This window comes from Caretta caretta, chromosome 11, assembly GCF_965140235.1.
Source record: "Caretta caretta isolate rCarCar2 chromosome 11, rCarCar1.hap1, whole genome shotgun sequence".
NCBI lineage: Eukaryota > Metazoa > Chordata > Testudines > Cheloniidae > Caretta > Caretta caretta.
In genome coordinates this window covers 59,377,278-59,396,129 of record NC_134216.1, presented here as the reverse complement: position 1 = coordinate 59,396,129, position 18,852 = coordinate 59,377,278, and the positions used below count along the sequence as shown (strand labels likewise).

Genomic DNA, 18,852 nt, shown 5'->3' with positions numbered 1-18,852 from the left:
GATTAAAGTTTATTACTGTGTTCAACAGGGTGGTTGGTTTAGCACTTCCTGTGCTGAAGCGGGAAAAGATGTTTACAACAAAGCCTATAGGTATAAGGTAATGAGCACTTACTAAAGCTGATTTAGAAGTGAGGGTACACTTGAGTCACCAACAGCTGTGGGGCTAATAAACTAGTCTACCTCACCTGCTCATTTCTTATGTAAGGAGCTAGATAGGGCATTTGCTGTATTTTAAGCTAGTTTCACCATTATGCCAAGGAAGCTGTACCTCTAGTATCAGAGGGAAAAGGTGGAAAATTTTCTAAAAACAGTGATCAAACTAGATTAAGAGTGGACAATTCAGGTTTGGAAGAGTATTGAATTTGTTAAACTCAGGAAGGCTTATACCATATAGCACATGTTAACTTTGATTTGGCAAAACTGAAGGATGGACTTTATTTAAAAAAAATCCTTAGACAAGTTACAAAGGAAGCAGATCACTACAGTAGAAACCTATTGAATACATGTGTGCCAAAGTTCTACCAAGATCACTCTAACAAGTACTTCACTCACAAGGGGAATTAATATTCTTTTCATTAGGTTCTGACAACATGGCTCCAAAGGTCTCCCTATTCTTGATTCAACAAGGATGTCCTGAGAAAGTGATACCATTAAGAATCTAGACATTTCAGTGTTTAGCATAGCTGGGTTTTTGAGAACAGGTAGCATTAGTAAGCCTATTGCCACAAGATGCATGTGCATAGTATGTCTTAAATGCATGGCCTTTAGAAGGTAGGATTAACACTATAGAAACTCAGTGATGAGGGGAAAGGGTTTGGTTTGAGGTGAAGCAGAAGTTAGCAGTGGGACCCTGAGCAGTATGCAAGTTAAAACTATGAGTACCACTGAACAGTAGTTTGCCTTTAGTAAAAAATTAAAACTGCAGCTACACTGACTTTTTGGTCTCTCCCTTTGCTATTGGAGATGTTAATTATGCAGTTTTATAGCATGAGTTCTAGTGATCCATAACCAATAAGAGTACATGGCATTAAAACTTGAGGGCAAGTTTAATAGGCATGTGACAGCTAGTAGGCTTAGAATGCCTACTTGCTTTGCTTGGCAGGAGAAAAAAGTTTGACTACAGAATCTTGCCAGCCAGGGTCAGGTGTATGAGAGCTATCTTCCACTTGAATGGCAAAACTAGGGATCTAGAAGTTGTACAGAAACAAATTTAAGTTCTTAGGCATTTTTGGCAGCCCCCCCATGTAAAAGGCTAGCCACTACATATTTAGAGTATTACTTTGAAGAACATACCTGCATAAGCCAGTGCTTGTGAAATCAAGAGACTTACATAGAGAAAGAAGCTATTTCCATAGCAGTTAGTGCCAAATCACTTCTGTCCCCCATGGCCTTTTGGAGGTGAGACACATGTACAGTTTAATTTGCAAACAATTTCCATAACAAATCTCTTTACCAAATTATGACTACTTGTAAATGTTTATATAGAAAACCCAAGATAAAATGATTTGTGGTTGTGGAAGGCCTTAGTTACATTACAGTAAAAAATACAGGAGGTAGAAACATAACTGAAAGGACTAATGCAATGTTAGAGTCAAATCTATAGCTCCTGTAAGCTACTTAAAACATGGTTTTAAAAACTAAAACCAGTATCTTCAATAACTATAGAAAACAGTTAAAATAAATTTGCTATGAGAGCCCTTGTATCATGCTTGATACAGGGAGGTAGGATGTAAGAACCAAAAAAAGGACACACAAGACATGACATTTATCTACAGCTCCTGTTTGCTTTACTGAGGACACAGTTTCACAAGTCAGTCACCCTCTTCAGTTTCTGACTCAGACTCTGAAAAGAAAGAAATTAATTATTAGGAGATTGAACATTGTTTAACTCCTGTTGCATAGTCCACATTTCTTTCAAAACAAACCTAATAGGATACTGCCAGCTCAGCCTAAAACACTATTTTGCATTTCAAAAGGGTATGTGATACTACAGTAAGTGTCAATGCTTCTGGGAGTCATACATAAAATGACTGTCTAAAGATTAGACACAAATCAGCAAGATTCTGGTAAAATTGCAGTGCAAGGAGGTTTTGAACATAGCATTAAAGTGACCTGACATTCATCTAGAGGAGCCCACAATTAACTCACCAGATAAGTCTTCAGCCTAGTCAGTAAACAGTGGCTGCCTTAGTAGGCTAATGAGACTAGGCCATTTAATTTATGCCATCTGAACTTTTAAATGGCAGAGTTTCAAAACAGCCACCATGTTGTGGAAGTTAGGTTCAGGGTCAGATTCTGTTGCTTACATCCAATCCAAGTTGGAATGCAAACAGGAAGAAGAACAAAGCTTGGTAAGAGACTCCCTCTTTGTCTACACTGCTTGGTTAAGAGCCTATCATTAAGGCACTTCTATCCCACAGGTTGTGTCTACACTAGCACTTTTGTCAGGTGTGGGGGGAGAAAAAACCCTCCCTAACCCAGTTTCACCAACAAAAGCACTTGTGTGAACAGCATTATGTCCACAGGAGATGCTCTCCTCACAATAGAGCCATAATTATGCTGGCAGGAGGCAGAAAGTGGCTACACAGGGAGACTTTACCTTGGTGCAGACTACCTTGGAGATTGGGGCTAGCTATACCAGGGATTTTAGTGTTCCTTTACAAAACCCATTCTGGTGGTTTAACTTCAAGCTAACATTTCACAGTAATCATTTAATTACCTTCTTCAGCATTCTTGAGCCATTCCACAAACTTTTTCATTTGTTCCAGAAAAACACTCTTTCCTTTTGCAAGATGTGCATCTTTATACCATTTCAAGATGGGTTCCTCACTCAGAACTTCAGCTGTTTTAAGACATACCAAGGCAGGGTTACTGTGGAAGTAGTCTGAGCCAACATACTGCTTTGAGGGCTAGCTTACTAGGTTCTCCCAGCCACACCCCTGCTTGGCAGCCATGGCACATGGTCACCCTTCACCCTCACCCCCATATACTCATTCCCTTAAGGCATCCCATTCCACACACTACTAGGAACAAGACTGTTTAAACTGAGTACCCATTTGTAGAGTTTGACATGCAGGTCTATGGCATATACCAAAGTCACCATTTGTTAACAATAAAGGTGACAGGACAATTTCTTCTGAAAGAGATGCAGTAGGAGGGGAGTGAAGTCTGTATTTGACAGTCATGTGACTAGTCAGTTTCTCTTGTATGTCATGCTAACAACTTGAGGCTATATTAGAGACAAGTTTCAAGATTTGTATTTAGTGAAAATTGCATTTAAGTTCTATTCTCAGAGGAGACTGCTTTAAAGTCAGGAAATAGTTAAGTTCCCACAGAAGGAACTGACACCATATCCTACTTCTGTTTAATATCTACTCCCAGAAAGTAGACAGTTTGTAGTCCATATGTGCTCCTTAAGAAAGGCCTGTAACAGCCCTGTCCCTGGAGTGCCATCATGCAGCCATATGGCAGAGATGAAGTAGAAAACCATTTTGTCTCCATGCAGAGTGAGCAAACTTATGGAAAGAGACAGGTGGTGAAGCTTTAAGCAGTACAGAAACCAGAGGAGGTTCTGTCTGGCTAATCTGTACAGCTCTTGCCAGAAAACTGGCTCATGTTTCTTTTCCCCATACGCCAATATATATTTTTGCTATTAATAGATGGAAAACTTTAAAATGCAAGTTCTGTGTAGAAGCTAGACTGATCTGATAGGGCAAGAATGCACCAGGGCTACTAGACTCCAGCCAAAGATTAGCAGTTGACATTAAAACTCTATCTCTAATGAGTTAGCATGGAGGCCCTTGCTCATCACTGCGGTTTAGCAATTTACCTCAAATGGCTAAGGATAGTGGTTTGTACAGATGGGCATGCAAGCACCAGAATTTCAGCTACCAATTAACTGACTGCAGAGAATCTTGACAATTTCATTTGCCACAGGTCAGAAATTAGCTTTTCAGAGCTCTGACTTAAGAGCTGGAAGTCTTTGCAAACAGTTACATTCTGCAGCCTTAAAGCTTTAGTTACCTTTATAAAAGAGAACCACTATTTTCTGGAAGGCTTTCATGAAGTGAATGTTGTCATAACAGTACTCCTGAATCTTCAGTAAGAGTGTCAGTTCAGATTGACCTTGGGTAGTAAAGGCAGCAAGCAGAGGGCTGTATTGCTGTAAAGAATACAAGAGATTAGATATATATTTCCAGCCAACAAACAAAGTAAATCACTATTTCAGAGGGTACAGACATTGTCAAAATACCTCCAAACTGATTTAAACTAGGTTCCCCCCACCCCCTTAGAGAAAAGGGTCTTTAATGCAAAAATATAAATGAAAAATTAAAAAAGGTTACCTTAGTCAATGTAAAGGAGAATGAGTTTTACAAGTAACATTACTTAATTTTAAGGATTCATTCCATCCTTGATACTGTCTAGGTTTAACTGTAAAATTAATTCCCTGCAAACACAGAAATTTGCTATTTTTGCCATTTATACAGTTTTGAATTTTCTGAAAAAAGTTGCAATTTACACAAGAAACTTGCTGGTTATATGCATAAAAATTTCTGATTAAGTAAGGTTCAATCCATCTACTGGCTTGGCAGAATTCCATTTTTTTAAATATAATTTCAACAGGTAATACTGATTTTTAAGCTGTTTGTCAATATAAAATCAGTAGTGGGCAAGTATGGGGGATCAGAATTACTTAAAGCTTTAATTTTTGAATTTGTCATAAACCATTAAGGCACAAGTTATCAACATCACATCAAAACATACAAAGTAAATCTTAAATCAGACTAAGACCTCAAACTTCCTCTGTAAGTGTAGATTACTACTGATGGAAACATTTCAGTTTGAGGTGAAATGGACTTTTATCAAGATTTACGGGACGACAGTAACCCTTTTGAGTCTGACAATCAAGTGCTGCATATTTAAGAATGGTGTCTGAAATCCACACTAGTGTTTTAATACTAACTAGTTACCAGTGGGAACAATCTTTTCCTCCATTGAGTAGCATCTCATTTGTATTACTAGAGCATCTGGAGTCATCAAGCAAGATTGAGTCCATTTTGCTACATGATGTATAGAGTTAGGCTTTGTCTACTACAGAAAGTAGAACTACTTTAACTACACCAATAGTACAATCTCCCCCCTTCATGTGGATGCAGTTCTACTTGGAAGAGGGTGCATTATACTCCACTCCAGGACTTTTATGGTATAATTCGGTTAGGGGGAAAAATGGGATAAGACCATAATTGTCTTTATAGTAAGTTTAGTTATTCAGAGCTACAGCAAATACCTTCAGGTGCTTGATGGCTTGTTCTGCTACCAACTCCTCTTTTTTGTTCCATTCCACAGTGCTCATTACACTAGACCAGACTATGCCTATCACAGTCTGTTCTGAGATGTTATTTTTCTTCATCTCCTCCTTGACATACAAGATTATCTGCAAAGTCAGTGAGTTAATGTTAGTGTGAAAGCTACTGATTAAACAGCTTCCTTTGTGGCTTATAATCAGAATATTTAGATTTCACTTTCACAGTCCCTTTCAAAGGTCTGAATTGCCTTAGAGGCTAGCAGTTCAGTCATAGGTCAAGAAGCAGGGATAAGTTTTACATTTTACAATGCAAACACCAGGTACTGCACCATTAGTTTAGAAGATTAAATGCAAGTCACCAGTAAATGTTTGAGACCAAGAAGATCAGTTTTTTGAGCTGGTGGGAAGAGTGAGGACACTAACACCAAGACTTTCTACTTCAACTTAGCAGCTTAATGCTTAAGTAGTGACACCTAGAGTCATCTTCATCTAACGAATACTCCTTCTGCCACCACTCCAAATTCAGAGTACCCATGAGTTCTGTCCTCTAAAGAGGACAGATAGGTGGGTAAGACATACAGATGCATTACAGGTTTAGTCTTCCAACAGCCGCCAAGTTTCTCACTCAGGTACTAGATACAGCCCAGTAAACAGTTCTGTAAATTGACTCCTTTCCCTTCACTCTATTAATAAGAATCTCGGTTCTAAGATTCCAGGAAGCGAAGATCCAAGTAATGGTGAGTTATTCTTTGTGGAATAAACTACAAAAAAGTCAAGAAACTTGAGAAGTTCACTTTTTTGTATCTGGTTTAAATATATGTATACTTACATCCTTAAACGGATCTCCACGTGACATCTGCTCTTGAAGTTCTTTCTGCAGCTCTTTACGAGCTCCTATGGTTTGTTGGTTCCGAACATATTCTGAAAGTTCTTTTAGTCCTGCATCAGTGAAATACTTTGTAAAGTGTTCAAGGCTTTGTTTGTTGGCTGGAAAGAGTTCCTAAAAATATATGTATATATAAAATAAATAAACTCCAACATTTACATTGACTCCCATGCATAGGAAGTTATTAGTGCCTGCATTTCATATTGGGACACATTTAAGTCCTAGGGTTGCCAAGTTTGCTTTAGAGAGACAAAGTGGGTGAGGTAATATCTTTTAATTAGACCAACTTCTGCTGGTGAGAGACAAGCTTTCAATCTTACACAAAGGTCTTCAGGTGACCTGAAGAGCTCTGTGTAAGCTTCTCTCTCACCTACAAAAGGTCTGTCCAGTAAACGGTTACCTCATCCACCTAGTCTCTAATATCCTGGGACCAGCACAACTACAACACTGCATACCAGTTTTAGTAATTCAGATAGGCCAAGTGGACAGGTAACTGCAAGAGTAAGGACAGATAACAGCGTTCAGGTCATTCGACTACTAACCATCAGTCTGTTGTCCATGTTGACTTTACGAAGGCTAGCAGCCACTGCATTAATATCTTTCTCATTGATCCATGATTTGAACAGCTTTACTGCAAAAGCTGCAGAAACACCTGCACAACAGGAGTTAGAAAGTTACTGTTAATAGTTCAGTATGAAAGGAAGAGGAACTTGCTTGCAATGTTAATGGTTCTCCCCATCCTGTGGGGTCTTCAATTCCATAATATAATCAGCTACCTGAACTGTGACAAACCTTCACACAGGTGTGTGTATGCTGGGGTGGAAGAGAGGTAGAAGACTGCCAATTAAATTTTGCTTCAAAACTAGTTAGGCCAACAGATTGTGTCACTGGAGAAGAGACACTAATGCAGCAGAGAGAGTGCGGCTGCAACAGTTCACATCTATGTCAAATTTTAGCTTTGGTTTAATCGGTCACACTAAGGCCTCTTGGTCCCTGCTCCCAGTACCCTTCACCACCCAAAGGAATTGTTTAGTACTAGTAGTTACCTTCTTTAACCAAATTCTCATTGTAGAGGCTGTTGAGAATTGATGCATTAAGTGTCCCATTGGCCAAGAGGATACCTGTCAACATGGCCAGTTTGTTCCGCTCAGACTCTGAAAAACCTTTTAGGAACAGCAGCAGCTGCAATAGAAAGACTAATGGTAATCCTTCCAAAATGAAGCCACAAAGCTTAAATATCGCTGGTGTAGTCAGTGCCTCCCTGAACCAAAGGTTAAGATACAGAGGCTTGCTCCTGGCCATCATGATAGCTTATGATGGGCAGAAATACAAGATCACACCAGGAGTAGAATGTTACCCTGACAAATTTAATCCCACACTAAATTAGTTGTCATTTATATAATCAAATGCCACATTAAGATAAGGAAATTTATTCTAGTAAGTGAAGATTTAGTCACAGCACTCTTCCTTTTAGAGTGTGGGGTCATCTTGAAGCTTAGCCACAGGGTTTTTTGCTGTAATCTGAAGCCTGTTAAATACCTTTTTGACTTCATCTTCAAAGCCTTTTTCCAGGTATTTGTAACGCCTGATTAGCTTGTTAAAAACCTAGAAGACAGAATTAGTACATTACTTTTTGCCTTGTTTAGAGTCCAAATGGAATGAGTTTCAAACGGCTTTGTTGAACATTTGGTTAGATTAACAAGTCTGGCTTTTTGTACCAATGATAGTTTGCCACCCTACAAAGTAACAGTTTTTTTTATGCTGCATGTCTAAGGCCATTTTCTGAGAGGCTTCCAAATTCAAATAAAAAACCTAAACTTTTATCTAAACACCAAGACCAGTTTTTGGAGACAGTTATTCCACAGCAATGCTAAACATGACAGCTAGTTATCAACCATTGTACATAAAGGTGAGATTCAGGCAAGTTCGAGTGTACACTCAGGACTCACCTGAGCAAATGCTTGCATGGTTTCTAGATCTTCTTGTGCTGCAAATACACAGACATCTGTACGCATCAGGTCATCTGCCAGAGTACCACCTGGGGCTAGAAGAAGTTTTAGTGTTAATACTTTAAATATGAAATACCAGTTTTAATTTAATACTTTTTTTGATCACCAAGAATTACACTTTTGCTTATGTATGCAAAGAATCAGTAAAATGTGACCCTTTGAACTGCTGTAAGTTTAGTCTTGTACAATGCTGAATCTTATAGCTGTCCTTTACTGAAGATCAGTGGTGACTACACCACTGAACTAAATATAAGCCTGCAGACAATTTTACTTTGTCATCTATTGTTGCATTGAAACTTAAGTCAAGATGTACCAAATAGACCGATAACTCTCATTTGATATTCTGCACAACAGAAGAGCTTAAGACACTAAACGTACTTGGTATTATGAGAACCATAATACATTGATTAGTTTGTCCAAAAAACCCATGACCCAACAGATCACGAAAGTTTTTCTTCCAACTGCAGCTACAAGAGTAAATTTGTTTAATCCTAAATATAGCATCTAAAGTCACTTAGACATGATTAAAAAAAATTAAAAATAACTGTCAAATTGAGTGACCCAGCACTGGAAGCACAGCATAACTGTTGTAGAGTTGCATGTACACACGAAGTTTTGAATGTCTCAGAAATTAAAGCATCACAGTTTAGTGTTGGAAGGTTCTTTTAAAGCTTAACCTCAATAAAGTCAAAGGAGAAAGCAAAAAACAGACAACCATGGCTCCATCCCACAGCAAAATATCACTTCTATGCATGAGTCATTTGTAACATTTAAGATTGGATTTTCAAAAGCATTAGTACAACTGCTTCTAGATAGTCAATGGGAGTCTTCCTGCTGATTCCAGGGAGTTAGGCCAACTGAGAGCAATTTTGAGACATCCCACCCTAGATCTTCACACCAAATTTGTTAGAGGCCAATCAAAAGTACACAAGGACAGGTCAAGTCAGTTTTGATTTAGAACAGTTTTGATTTAGAACAGAGTCTTTGTAAGATGCAACATCAAGACTGGTCTGTTAATTCATTTATTATACAGCAGGACTTCTGGTTAAAGGCAACACAAAGTCCTGTTGCTTTAAGACAGAGGCCTGATCTACAGTAGAAATTTTGGGCATGGCTACACTGGAAACTTCAAAGCGCTGTCGGGGGAGTGCTCCCACAGCAGTGCTTTGAAGTGTGAGTATGGTAATCCCATAATGCTCTCCCAGCACTCCTCGTAATCCACCTCCACAAGGGGATTAGCTCCAAGCAAGAGCCTGTTTACACAAGCACTTTAAAGCACTCTGACTTGCTGCACTCGGTGATTTTTCCACACCCCTGAGCCAGCAAGTTAGAGCACTATAAAACGTAAGTGTAGCCAAGCCCTCAGGTCATCACAGCAGTGTGTTAGGGATGTCATGTGTGACATTTCAAGAATGAAAAAGCAAAGAAGCCATCACTGGAGTTCAGATATGGAAGGTGCTAATCAGGTATTAGATTATTGAATTCAATAGTCAAGTCAGTTGTTATAATACACAACATCCAAGAACTTAAAATGGTACCACTTCATGTGGGAAGAGAGCTCTTATTCTTCGGCAGAGCCAGCAGTGGAAATACAAGTTTTTCTAACGTTTGCGGATGCTACAAAGGAAACAGTAATTGATTTCTTTTAATAAAGAATTACAAGACGCTTTACAATACCCGTTTCATCATCCATATCTGAAGACTATGGATTGAGGTTTCCCAAAAGGTGGTAATCTGATAAGAGCAAGACTTCAGAAACACATCCTATTTGAATGGATAGGATACGCTTATCTTCCCTCCCAAGACCTCTACACCTCACTGTTAAAACGGCCAACCTCCCTATCAGGTTGAAGGCCTGAGTGGAAGTTATTCTGACACCTCCCTGCCCACTCAAACAAATCCTGCTACTTCTTCCCGCTCAGTTTTCAAAACTCATACATCTTTTCATATCCATCACTAAACTTCTCATTCAGGGCCTTCTCCTGTCTCAAATACTGCAACATCCTCCTCTCTGGAATCCATAGAGCACACACTACCCTCTTCCAACCTATACAAAATACAGGAGCAAGAGTCCTCTTCCTTGCCCTTCATTTTGATTATCTTACTCCACTTGGTTCCCCATCAAACTCAGGCATCATGCATTGTAATTAAAGTCCTATATAATTTTTTCCCTCCTAATTTATCCAAACTCATATCTCCTTCTGCCCTCTTCCCAGTTTTAAGAGTGGGAACCTTGACAAATGCTCATTTGTCAGCTTATCATAACAAGCTTTTCCTTCCATATTGCCCTCTGTGCATGGTCTGGGGGCTTTGTAAATTAGCTCAAAGGCCTATTCTTCATATTAAAGTCTCTTGAAGATTCACTTCCACAAACATCAAATCCACTTGACAAGCAGTAAACATCTGTAGGTGTCTATCCATAGGTTATGGGCTCCTTGAGGCAAGGACAGTTCATTCTTATCTGGAGAGTGCTTAGCACATGGTGGATACTACTATAAGTAGTGCTTTCTACAGTGAAGTAATTTGTTGGATAAGTCAGGACCCTTTGGTTCTACTGACTCAGTCACTAATGTACTATGTGACCTTACGAAAGCCACTCAGCCTATTTGCTTTAATTTCTCGATATGCAACTTTACAACCCTCTCACTAGTGTTCTGTGGTTTAGTATTAGTACAGTGCTTTAGGCTCTTCACAAGTGTTCTAAAGAAATGCAAGTAAATTTTCAATACCATTGTTAGTGGCCATTTAAAGTTAATCGACCCTTTGAAAGCTTTATCACAGTGAGTAAGCACATGCTGCATGATCCAAGTTCTACTTTTTGTAAAAAGTTACACTCACTGTTGAAGATGCACCTTTTTTAAGGTTATAAAAGAAGACAAGCTTGCCAAATTATGCACAAACTTTAGAATGGAAGAACATTTAAGCTTTGAAGAGTTCAAGGTCAATCATTTAAGGCAGTGTCCCCTCACAGTAGGAAACATCCCTAACCCAATGGAATTAAAGATTGTTTATCTGCTGTTTTGTACATTCTTCTCAAATCCCGCTGTAAATATTTCCCAAACCCACTGCCATACATCGCTTCTACAGTAGCGAGAACAGGCGACCTAGATGCAGCATATCAGAAGTCTTGTTAAGTCACTTGAAGCGAGAAGCGCAGTTTACTGTTGAGGGAATAATAGCTGCTGCAGTATCCGTAATTAAATGGAGATGATTTAGCAGATGAAACTTGATATTGCATTACGAAGAAGTGTTGCTGCTGGTCTGCCAGTACTGGATGCTGAGGTCCTGTTTGGAAGCCTATCAGAACAGTGACAGCTTAAAGCTGAAGCAAGAGCCCCAAGCTTTGGTGCTGTGGCAAGTAGTAAGCAATAAAGGCCAAGAGAGGAAGCAACAATGGAAAAAAATAATTGAAAATAGAAAGCCATCAGTTATGAGAGCTGTGACATTGCATTCCATATGTTATGGAAATATGTTTATAAGTGAATATAACGTAACTGGAATATGCTTTATGCAAAACGTCTTTTGTAAAGGATCATTACAAAGCTTATGATCTACTGAGTATGTTCATCCTACTTGTATGAATGTATCATTCTTGTATCTGAAGCTAGAAATATGAAGTATTAGTCTGAAGTCCTATTGTAACTATGCAAAGTGTGGGCCATTAATGGTGGTTTAGAATCTTGATGGCTCCCATTAACCAGGGCAATTGGTTGTAAATGGCTGTTCACTTGTAAGCCTTCCTGTGTTCATGTAAGTCAGGCCAGAAAGAAAGAGGCTTGGGGTCTCACAGGACATGTGACCATGTCACCTGGTACTGGAATCCATCTTAAACCCATTTAGAAGGAGGGGTGGGGGACCCAGAAAGAAAGGATTCACGCCTTGTGCCAAAGCCATAAAAAGCGGGTGGAACAGAACAAAGGAGGCTGCAGTCATGAGAAATCCCCTAGTTACCATCTGAGCTGGAACTAACAAGAACTGTACTGGGGAAAGGATTGGGTCCAGATTAAGGAGTCTAGTTTGTGAAAGACACTTATTGGAATGTATCTGAGGGTGAGATTTACCAATTCAATGTCTTAAATGTATTTGGCCTAGACTTGCGTGTTTTGTTTTATTTTGCTTGGTAACTTACTTCGTTCTGTCTGCTATTACTTGAAACCACTTAAATCCTACTTTTTATAGTTCATAAAATCACTTTTGTTTTATTAGTAAACCCAGAGTAAGTGAAGTTAACCTCTGGGGGAGCAAACAGCTGTGCATATCTTGCTATCAGTGTTAGAGGGTGGACAATTTGAGTTTATATGTATAAAGCTCTATACAGAGTAAAAACGGATTTGGGGTTTAGATCCCATTGAGAACTGGGTGTCTGGGTGCTGGAGATAGGGGACTTGCTGAGCAGTTTTTAGTTAAAGTCTGCTGCTTTGGGGGCACGGACCAGACCTGGGTCTGTGTTGCAGCAGGCTAGTGTCTGGCTGAACAAGGCAGGGTTCTGGAGTCCCAAGCTGGCAGCGGAAAATGGGCTCAGAGGTAACTTCAGCACATCAGGTGACAGTCCCAAGGGGGTCTCTGTGACCGAACCCATCACAAGAGCTCTTCCATCCCTGAGCAGGTAACCATCATAAGACGAGACACTATAATACAATTAGAAAAGGAGTACTTGTGGCACCTTAGAGACTAACCAATTTATTTGAGCATAAGCTTTCATGATGCATCTGATGAAGTGAGCTGTAGCTCACGAAAGCTTATGCTCAAATAAATTGGTTAGTCTCTAAGGTGCCACAAGTACTCCTTTTCTTTTTGCGAATAGACTAACACGGCTGTTACTCTGAAACCTATAATACAATTAGTGATTCTCACTGTGTTCAAGGATATAAGATTTAAAAAGTGAGCCATTTGTGCTGCAGTGCAAGCAGCCACCCCAATCCAATGTAGCAGAAATTAATGCTCTGTTACAGCATAATCTATGTACCACAAAAGTTTGAGGCAATCCAAATAAATAGCATCCATTTTTAAACTTGGGTGACAAAGTAGATCAATAACCTACATTTAAGCATATGTGCAAGTGTCATTTGAGTCCAAATGAGAGAATGATGTGTTTTATCAAAGCAGCCATATTTAAAAGTTTAGCTAGATACTTACCCAGCATTCCACCAGCCACCAGAATGTCAAAGAGTGTCTCTGCATAGCGGCGATAGTCAAGTTTTGCTCCAGAAGCATCAAGAAACTTTGCTACTGCTTCCAAGTCACTGCCAGTTTCAGTTAGACCTTGAATAATACAGTCCTGAAACTGAGTAGGGTCAAACCTCTCTTTTTCATCTGCAATAAAAGAGAAAGCATTGGTATTTGATAAACCTATTAGTTACAGGAGCTCAATCTCACTTTAATTTACAGAAAGTGACAGTATTATTTTTATCAGCATCTTCCAACTTCAGGAATTCATTCAGTAAGGAAACTGGCAAGTTTCCAAAGTGTTTGAGTTTACCAGGGAAGCCAGAAATAGGCAGTGCTGACTGTTACTTTGCCATTAGTTTAATACAAATACATATGAGTTTAGCATTAGCCATTTGACCCGAATGTGTCAGTTATCAACTGCAATAGCTGCAGTAATAGTCACCATTGATCATCTTTTTGATCACTTCAATGAGAATATGCAATTATGTTTAGCCTTGAACAAATTAACTGTTCACTTAGAAGTTACAAGATTTTGACTCCGAATGTCTTCTCCACTTAAGGCCAAGAAGCACCAATACTTAAAACTACACATATTGCATTCTAATCCCTGCCTGTTTTCCCAGTCATTTCTTCCTGCTAAGTTTTGCAACAATATCAAGTTTTTCCCATTTTACTGTCTCTGCATCAAGAGAGTGAGAGCCAGATTATGCTAGGGCTGAAGATTTATCTTAAAAATATATCAAAAAAAATCAAGAGTGATGGAGCAGTCACACTAAATTTAGTAAAAAGTCTCAGATTACCAAGACTATGGCTACACTTGAGACCTTGCAGTGGCACAGCTGTACTGATGCAGCTGTGCCGCTGTAAGCACTGGAGAACTTTCTCCCAGCGACATAATTAAACTACCCCAATGAGCAGCAATAGCTATGTCGGCAGGACAAGCTTTGCTTGTGCTGTGCACACCACCACTTATGCTGGCGAAATTTATGTCGCTCGTGGGGAGGGGTGTTCTCACACCGCCAAATGACGTATGTTTTGCAGACATAAGTGGTAACAGGCACAGCCTTACCATAACAGCTCAGATTTTTGTTATTAATTACTATATAAAAATGCCACTGCAATCTCCTCGCCCCAAGGCGTTCAGAGGCCCAAGCCCCTCCTTGGCTAGCTTGAACTAAGACCCAGCAGCCACCACCTCCCAGGCCATGCCAGAGACAGCCAAGTAGGTGGTCCTGTGGCCAGGTACCTCCCATATGGGCAGCAGGTCATGGGGGAGCCCCTGCCTGAGTTCCTGCTGTGAAGGGAGGTCTCAGCACGTCTCCAAGCAACCTAACCTAGGCAAAGCTAGGCTGCAGTCCCCCTCCCTGCTGGTGATGCTAGGACTTCAAATCCAGACATCATCTAACACGAGTCTGGGCATTTCTCATTTAAATTAGAAGTGCAAGTCACTAATGAGGCTAACCAATATTTACCATTACTTAAACCAATATTAATGCTTTCTGAACTAGTCACTAACTAGTTAGGCCTACCACTGTTGTAATAGAAGCATCAAAAAGCGTTTGCATTTCAGCATTTTGCCTGTTATCAAGTTTCAGCTAAACCAGTTGAAAACTATTTGCACGGTGCTCAGATGAAAGGACTGAAATCTAGTTCTTAACCAGAAGAGATTCTGAATGCAACTGTCCTGCTCTGAGGTTTGCTTCAAAGCCATGGAAGAGTGTGAAAACAATGAATTGTGTCAGAACTTAGTGAGCAGACAGATTTAGGACAAAAACCTGAGTCTTGAATAGGAAATGCTAAAAAAAAAACTGATTCAGAATCACATTCCATTAGCCATGTTTCAGCCTCTCTCTTCTGGACAGAACCTGTAAATTTTGTATTTGGGATCAGTCATGCTTGCTATGGCCAGTCTTCACTTCCAAAATAGACTGCTCTTAACATAACACCTCACTTTTTTTGGTAGTGAAGAAAAAGCCTAAGCAACAGAAAGGGAAGGTTCTACAGCTTCCCTCAATCATTCTTTCAGGGCTGTCCTTGAAGGAGTTGTCATTTGTCAACTAGGTAGGAGATTCCTACTGAGACAGTGGTGGAAACCTTAAGTCGATCAAGTCCCCCCCAAATGCTTCCTTCCATTGTTTTGCCAGCTGTTGAGTCATTTCACACCTGACTGACATAGCTATGCCAACTTAAGTATGTGTTCAGAAGATGAAACTATGACAACTGAACAGTGCTTCCATCAAGGTAGGAAACTTTGGGGAGGTGGTGTTCCCTGCACCCATGCTATGGGATTGTGCCAACACAGCTACACCAACATAGCTATGCAATTATAGTCTCCACAGTAAAGACATCCTGAGAAATGGGGGCAATCTTTTTTGAACAGCCATCTTTACAAGACTAACAGAGGTAGCAAAGTCACTGAAAGGGAATACAGACTTAGATTGAAGCAATATTTTGAAGACAATTAAATTCGAAATGTTTCATATGCAAAACCAAACTAAACCCTACTCTTCCACTTCAAAATCAGATGTGCCATTGGAGGAAACACTGAACCAGAGAAACAGATTTTCTGTACTTTGAGATAAGCATGAATCCTATCTTCAGTGTTTTACTTTGATGAACCTCTTATTATTACAGACTATTTAATTCCTTATTTCCTTCTACTTGAGACAAATCAGGTAAATTCATACACCAATCAAAGCTAATCATATGCTTTCATAGTCACTACAGTTAGAATGAGAAATTAGAGAACTGAAAAATATGAGCTAGCCAGCCTTCTAGAGAAGGTAAGAACCCTCCCCACCTTCAAGAAATGTCTAGATTACAGCAAGCCAAGACCCTAATTTATAACAGCATCCATTTCCCTCTTAAAAAGAGAATGGCAGTTTTCTTCCAGCTACTTATTAGCCACACCACTCTCCAATTACCAATGACTCCACCATTCCACTCTAGCCTTTTACCTATATCTCCACTTTTATTGTTTCCTCAACAGCTAGAATATTTGTTCTCATTAACTAATCTAGTTACAGAAAGAGGAAGTAAAGTTGCCTTCACAGACTGAAATTAGACCCTAGAAGAGCCCATCAGCTCCCACCCACACCCCTTGAAGAAGCCTGAGTTTTCCCATAAATCTAATGACAGCAAACTTTCACACTGGTTGAAGGTGTTCTACATTAGTTATTGTTTGGAAAGGAGCATAATCAGAATTTAAGATGTTTTTTATGGTGCAAGGCACATTTAAAATGAATTAGCCTACACAAAGTATAATTATGGTAAAAATGCATTTCATGTTTAAGTTTATAGATCTTTATTTACAGATACCTACCTAAACAAGTTCTTGAAAGGTTAGACCAGTGGTCCCCACACTTTTGAGAGTCACACCCCCTACACTCTCCACCCACCCACCCCACTGGGAGCAGGGCCACTGCTGGGGGGTGGGAGGAGAAGAAGAGATGGGAAGTGGACAGGGGACCAAGGGCACAGGAGGTGGGTCTGGGGCCACAGCCAGTGGCTGAGCCAAGAGCAGAGCTGCAGGCAGGCTGCAGTGGAGGCCAGCAGCTAGGCCTGTGGCCAGGTGCAACTCCACTCCCAGTCTCCCCGCTGGGCTGGGGGCTGGCATGGGGCCAAGAGCAGAGTTGCACCGGGGCTGGGTACAGGTGCCGGGGATGCAGGACCAGAGCAGAGCTAGGGGGCACTCCTTCCCCACCCCCTGTGGGGGCTGGCCCAAGATGTTCCTCCACAGCCCCTTAGGGATGCACCCCAGTTTGGGGACCTCTGGGCTATACGCAATGTACTAATAAGCTTGTGCGCATTCATTCTCTTGCGCAGCACATGCTGATAGGTCTTCTGTACAGAGTCGACCATGAGCAACACACAAAAATGGTTAATATTTACCTCTTTTTCTAGTTTTAAAACGCTGGCCTGATAGCGTTGGCTTCTGCTGCTTTTGATTATTCATAAAAGACACCCTGTGAAAAAAGAAAAGTTCAAGATATCCTTAAGAGGCAGATGATTTAACTCTTAGCATGAGTATCAGCTACTGTACACATCTGCTTGTGAAAGGAGTCCACACTTTAAAAAGAAATTATTTTTTGAGAAGGGCTGAAGGCTTAGAGTGCATTCCTCCCCTACTTTTCCACAACCACACGCTTGTCAGGGATATGAAATGCAAATCCTGCACTGCCAGTTCTTGGGCCTGCCTGGTGGCTAAGAACATCTACAGTACTGAAGTAACTCAGAGACAGAGCACAATACATTTTCACTAAAGCCATGCAATATTTACTAGCTGTTATGGCAAAGACAGGTTAGTCTAATTAAAAGACATAAAAGGATAACCTCAGGGTGAATGTGAACTTTCTTGGCGTCTGAGGTGACCTTGGGCAAATCACTCTCTCTGTACCTCAGTTTCCCTATTGGTAAGATATGGATAATCTCGATCTCCGTTGCAAAGCACAGTGACAGGCAAGGAAAAGCGCTATACAGAGGTGAGGCGTTATTAATGACACCCGAGCTCAGATCAGGCAGCGCCGCGCGGGCCGGGCCGACACGAGACGATCCCGCACAGCAGGGTCACAGCCCGGCGGACCCAGACCCCTTCCCCCATCGACGGGCGGGACAACACGCATCAGACCATGAGGCGTGCGGCGCGGGACTAACCTGCCGAGGCCCGTCCTCGCTCCCCGCCCCGGCTCCCCCGCGAAGCTGGCGGCCCAGCATCCCGTGGCCGCTCCCGGGGGAGGAGCGGGCCTCCACGCCGCACCGCCCGAGCGGGGATTGGGGAGCTCCCAGCCCCCACCCGCCTCCCTCTCGGCCGCGGCCGCTCAGCACCCACCGGGCCTCCCTGGGCGGAGGCGGCCGCTGCAGGCGCTCTGGAGCCGGTAGAACTCGGGGGAGGGAAGGGGGGGGGTCTCCTCCAGCCGGGCCGCACTCACCGCCGCTGCCTCCCCGTCACAGGCCAGGGCTTTGTTACCCGGCAGGGCCAGGCCGCCGCGGGAGGGGGGGGGGGAAACAGCCCGGCAGGGCCCGGCCTACCGCCGCCATGGCCCATCCCGTCCCAGTGCCCGGGGAGCCCCGCTGCGGCCCAGCCCCCACTCCTCCCAGCCCAGTGCCCGGGGGAGGCCCGGCCCGCGCCTCACCGACTTTAAGGCAAAGAGAAAACGTCCAGGAACCCCTCGCTGCAAGCTGCACAGGCGGAGACGACGGCAGGCGGCGGCTAAATCCTGCTGCGGGCGGAACCAACGCGGCGAAGGGGAGGGAGGAAAGGGAGGGGCCCGCCTCGCCTTGACAGACTCGCTGGGAGAGACCATCCCACCCCGGAGGGGAGAACGAACCTACCTCACTCATTTCGTGACACGGCCCACCCCCCAGTACACAGCCCCTCCCCCACGTACACTTACAGTGAGGGGCGCCACGGAGTCCCAGCCACGCACAGCCCTGAGGTGACAGGCACCTTCCCTTCCGTCGCCGGGAATAGGCGGATCTAGCTC

General features: G+C 41.9%; 1 protein-coding gene across 4 annotated transcripts; it reads right to left on the bottom strand.

The window, feature by feature from the left end:
* Window positions 1-405: 405 nt before the first annotated feature.
* On the bottom strand, window positions 406-18,783 carry BZW1 (basic leucine zipper and W2 domains 1). Of its 4 annotated transcripts, none has more exons than XM_048868872.2 (12): window positions 18,763-18,783; window positions 17,261-17,334; window positions 13,337-13,513; window positions 8,141-8,235; window positions 7,731-7,796; window positions 7,238-7,373; window positions 6,734-6,843; window positions 6,135-6,305; window positions 5,288-5,434; window positions 4,024-4,162; window positions 2,720-2,842; window positions 406-1,843 (listed from the first exon to the last, which is right to left on the bottom strand). In XM_048868872.2, exons 2-12 carry the CDS (start codon window positions 17,322-17,324, stop codon window positions 1,812-1,814), a joined length of 1,260 nt encoding a protein of 419 aa, XP_048724829.1. In that variant the 5' UTR covers window positions 17,325-17,334; window positions 18,763-18,783; the 3' UTR covers window positions 406-1,811. The 4 variants fall into 4 exon arrangements, with proteins under 4 accessions (XP_048724829.1, XP_048724827.1, XP_048724828.1 ...); XM_048868870.2 differs by lacking the exon at window positions 18,763-18,783 and adding an exon at window positions 18,506-18,626; XM_048868871.2 differs by lacking the exon at window positions 18,763-18,783 and adding an exon at window positions 18,502-18,623.
* Window positions 18,784-18,852: the final 69 nt, after the last annotated feature.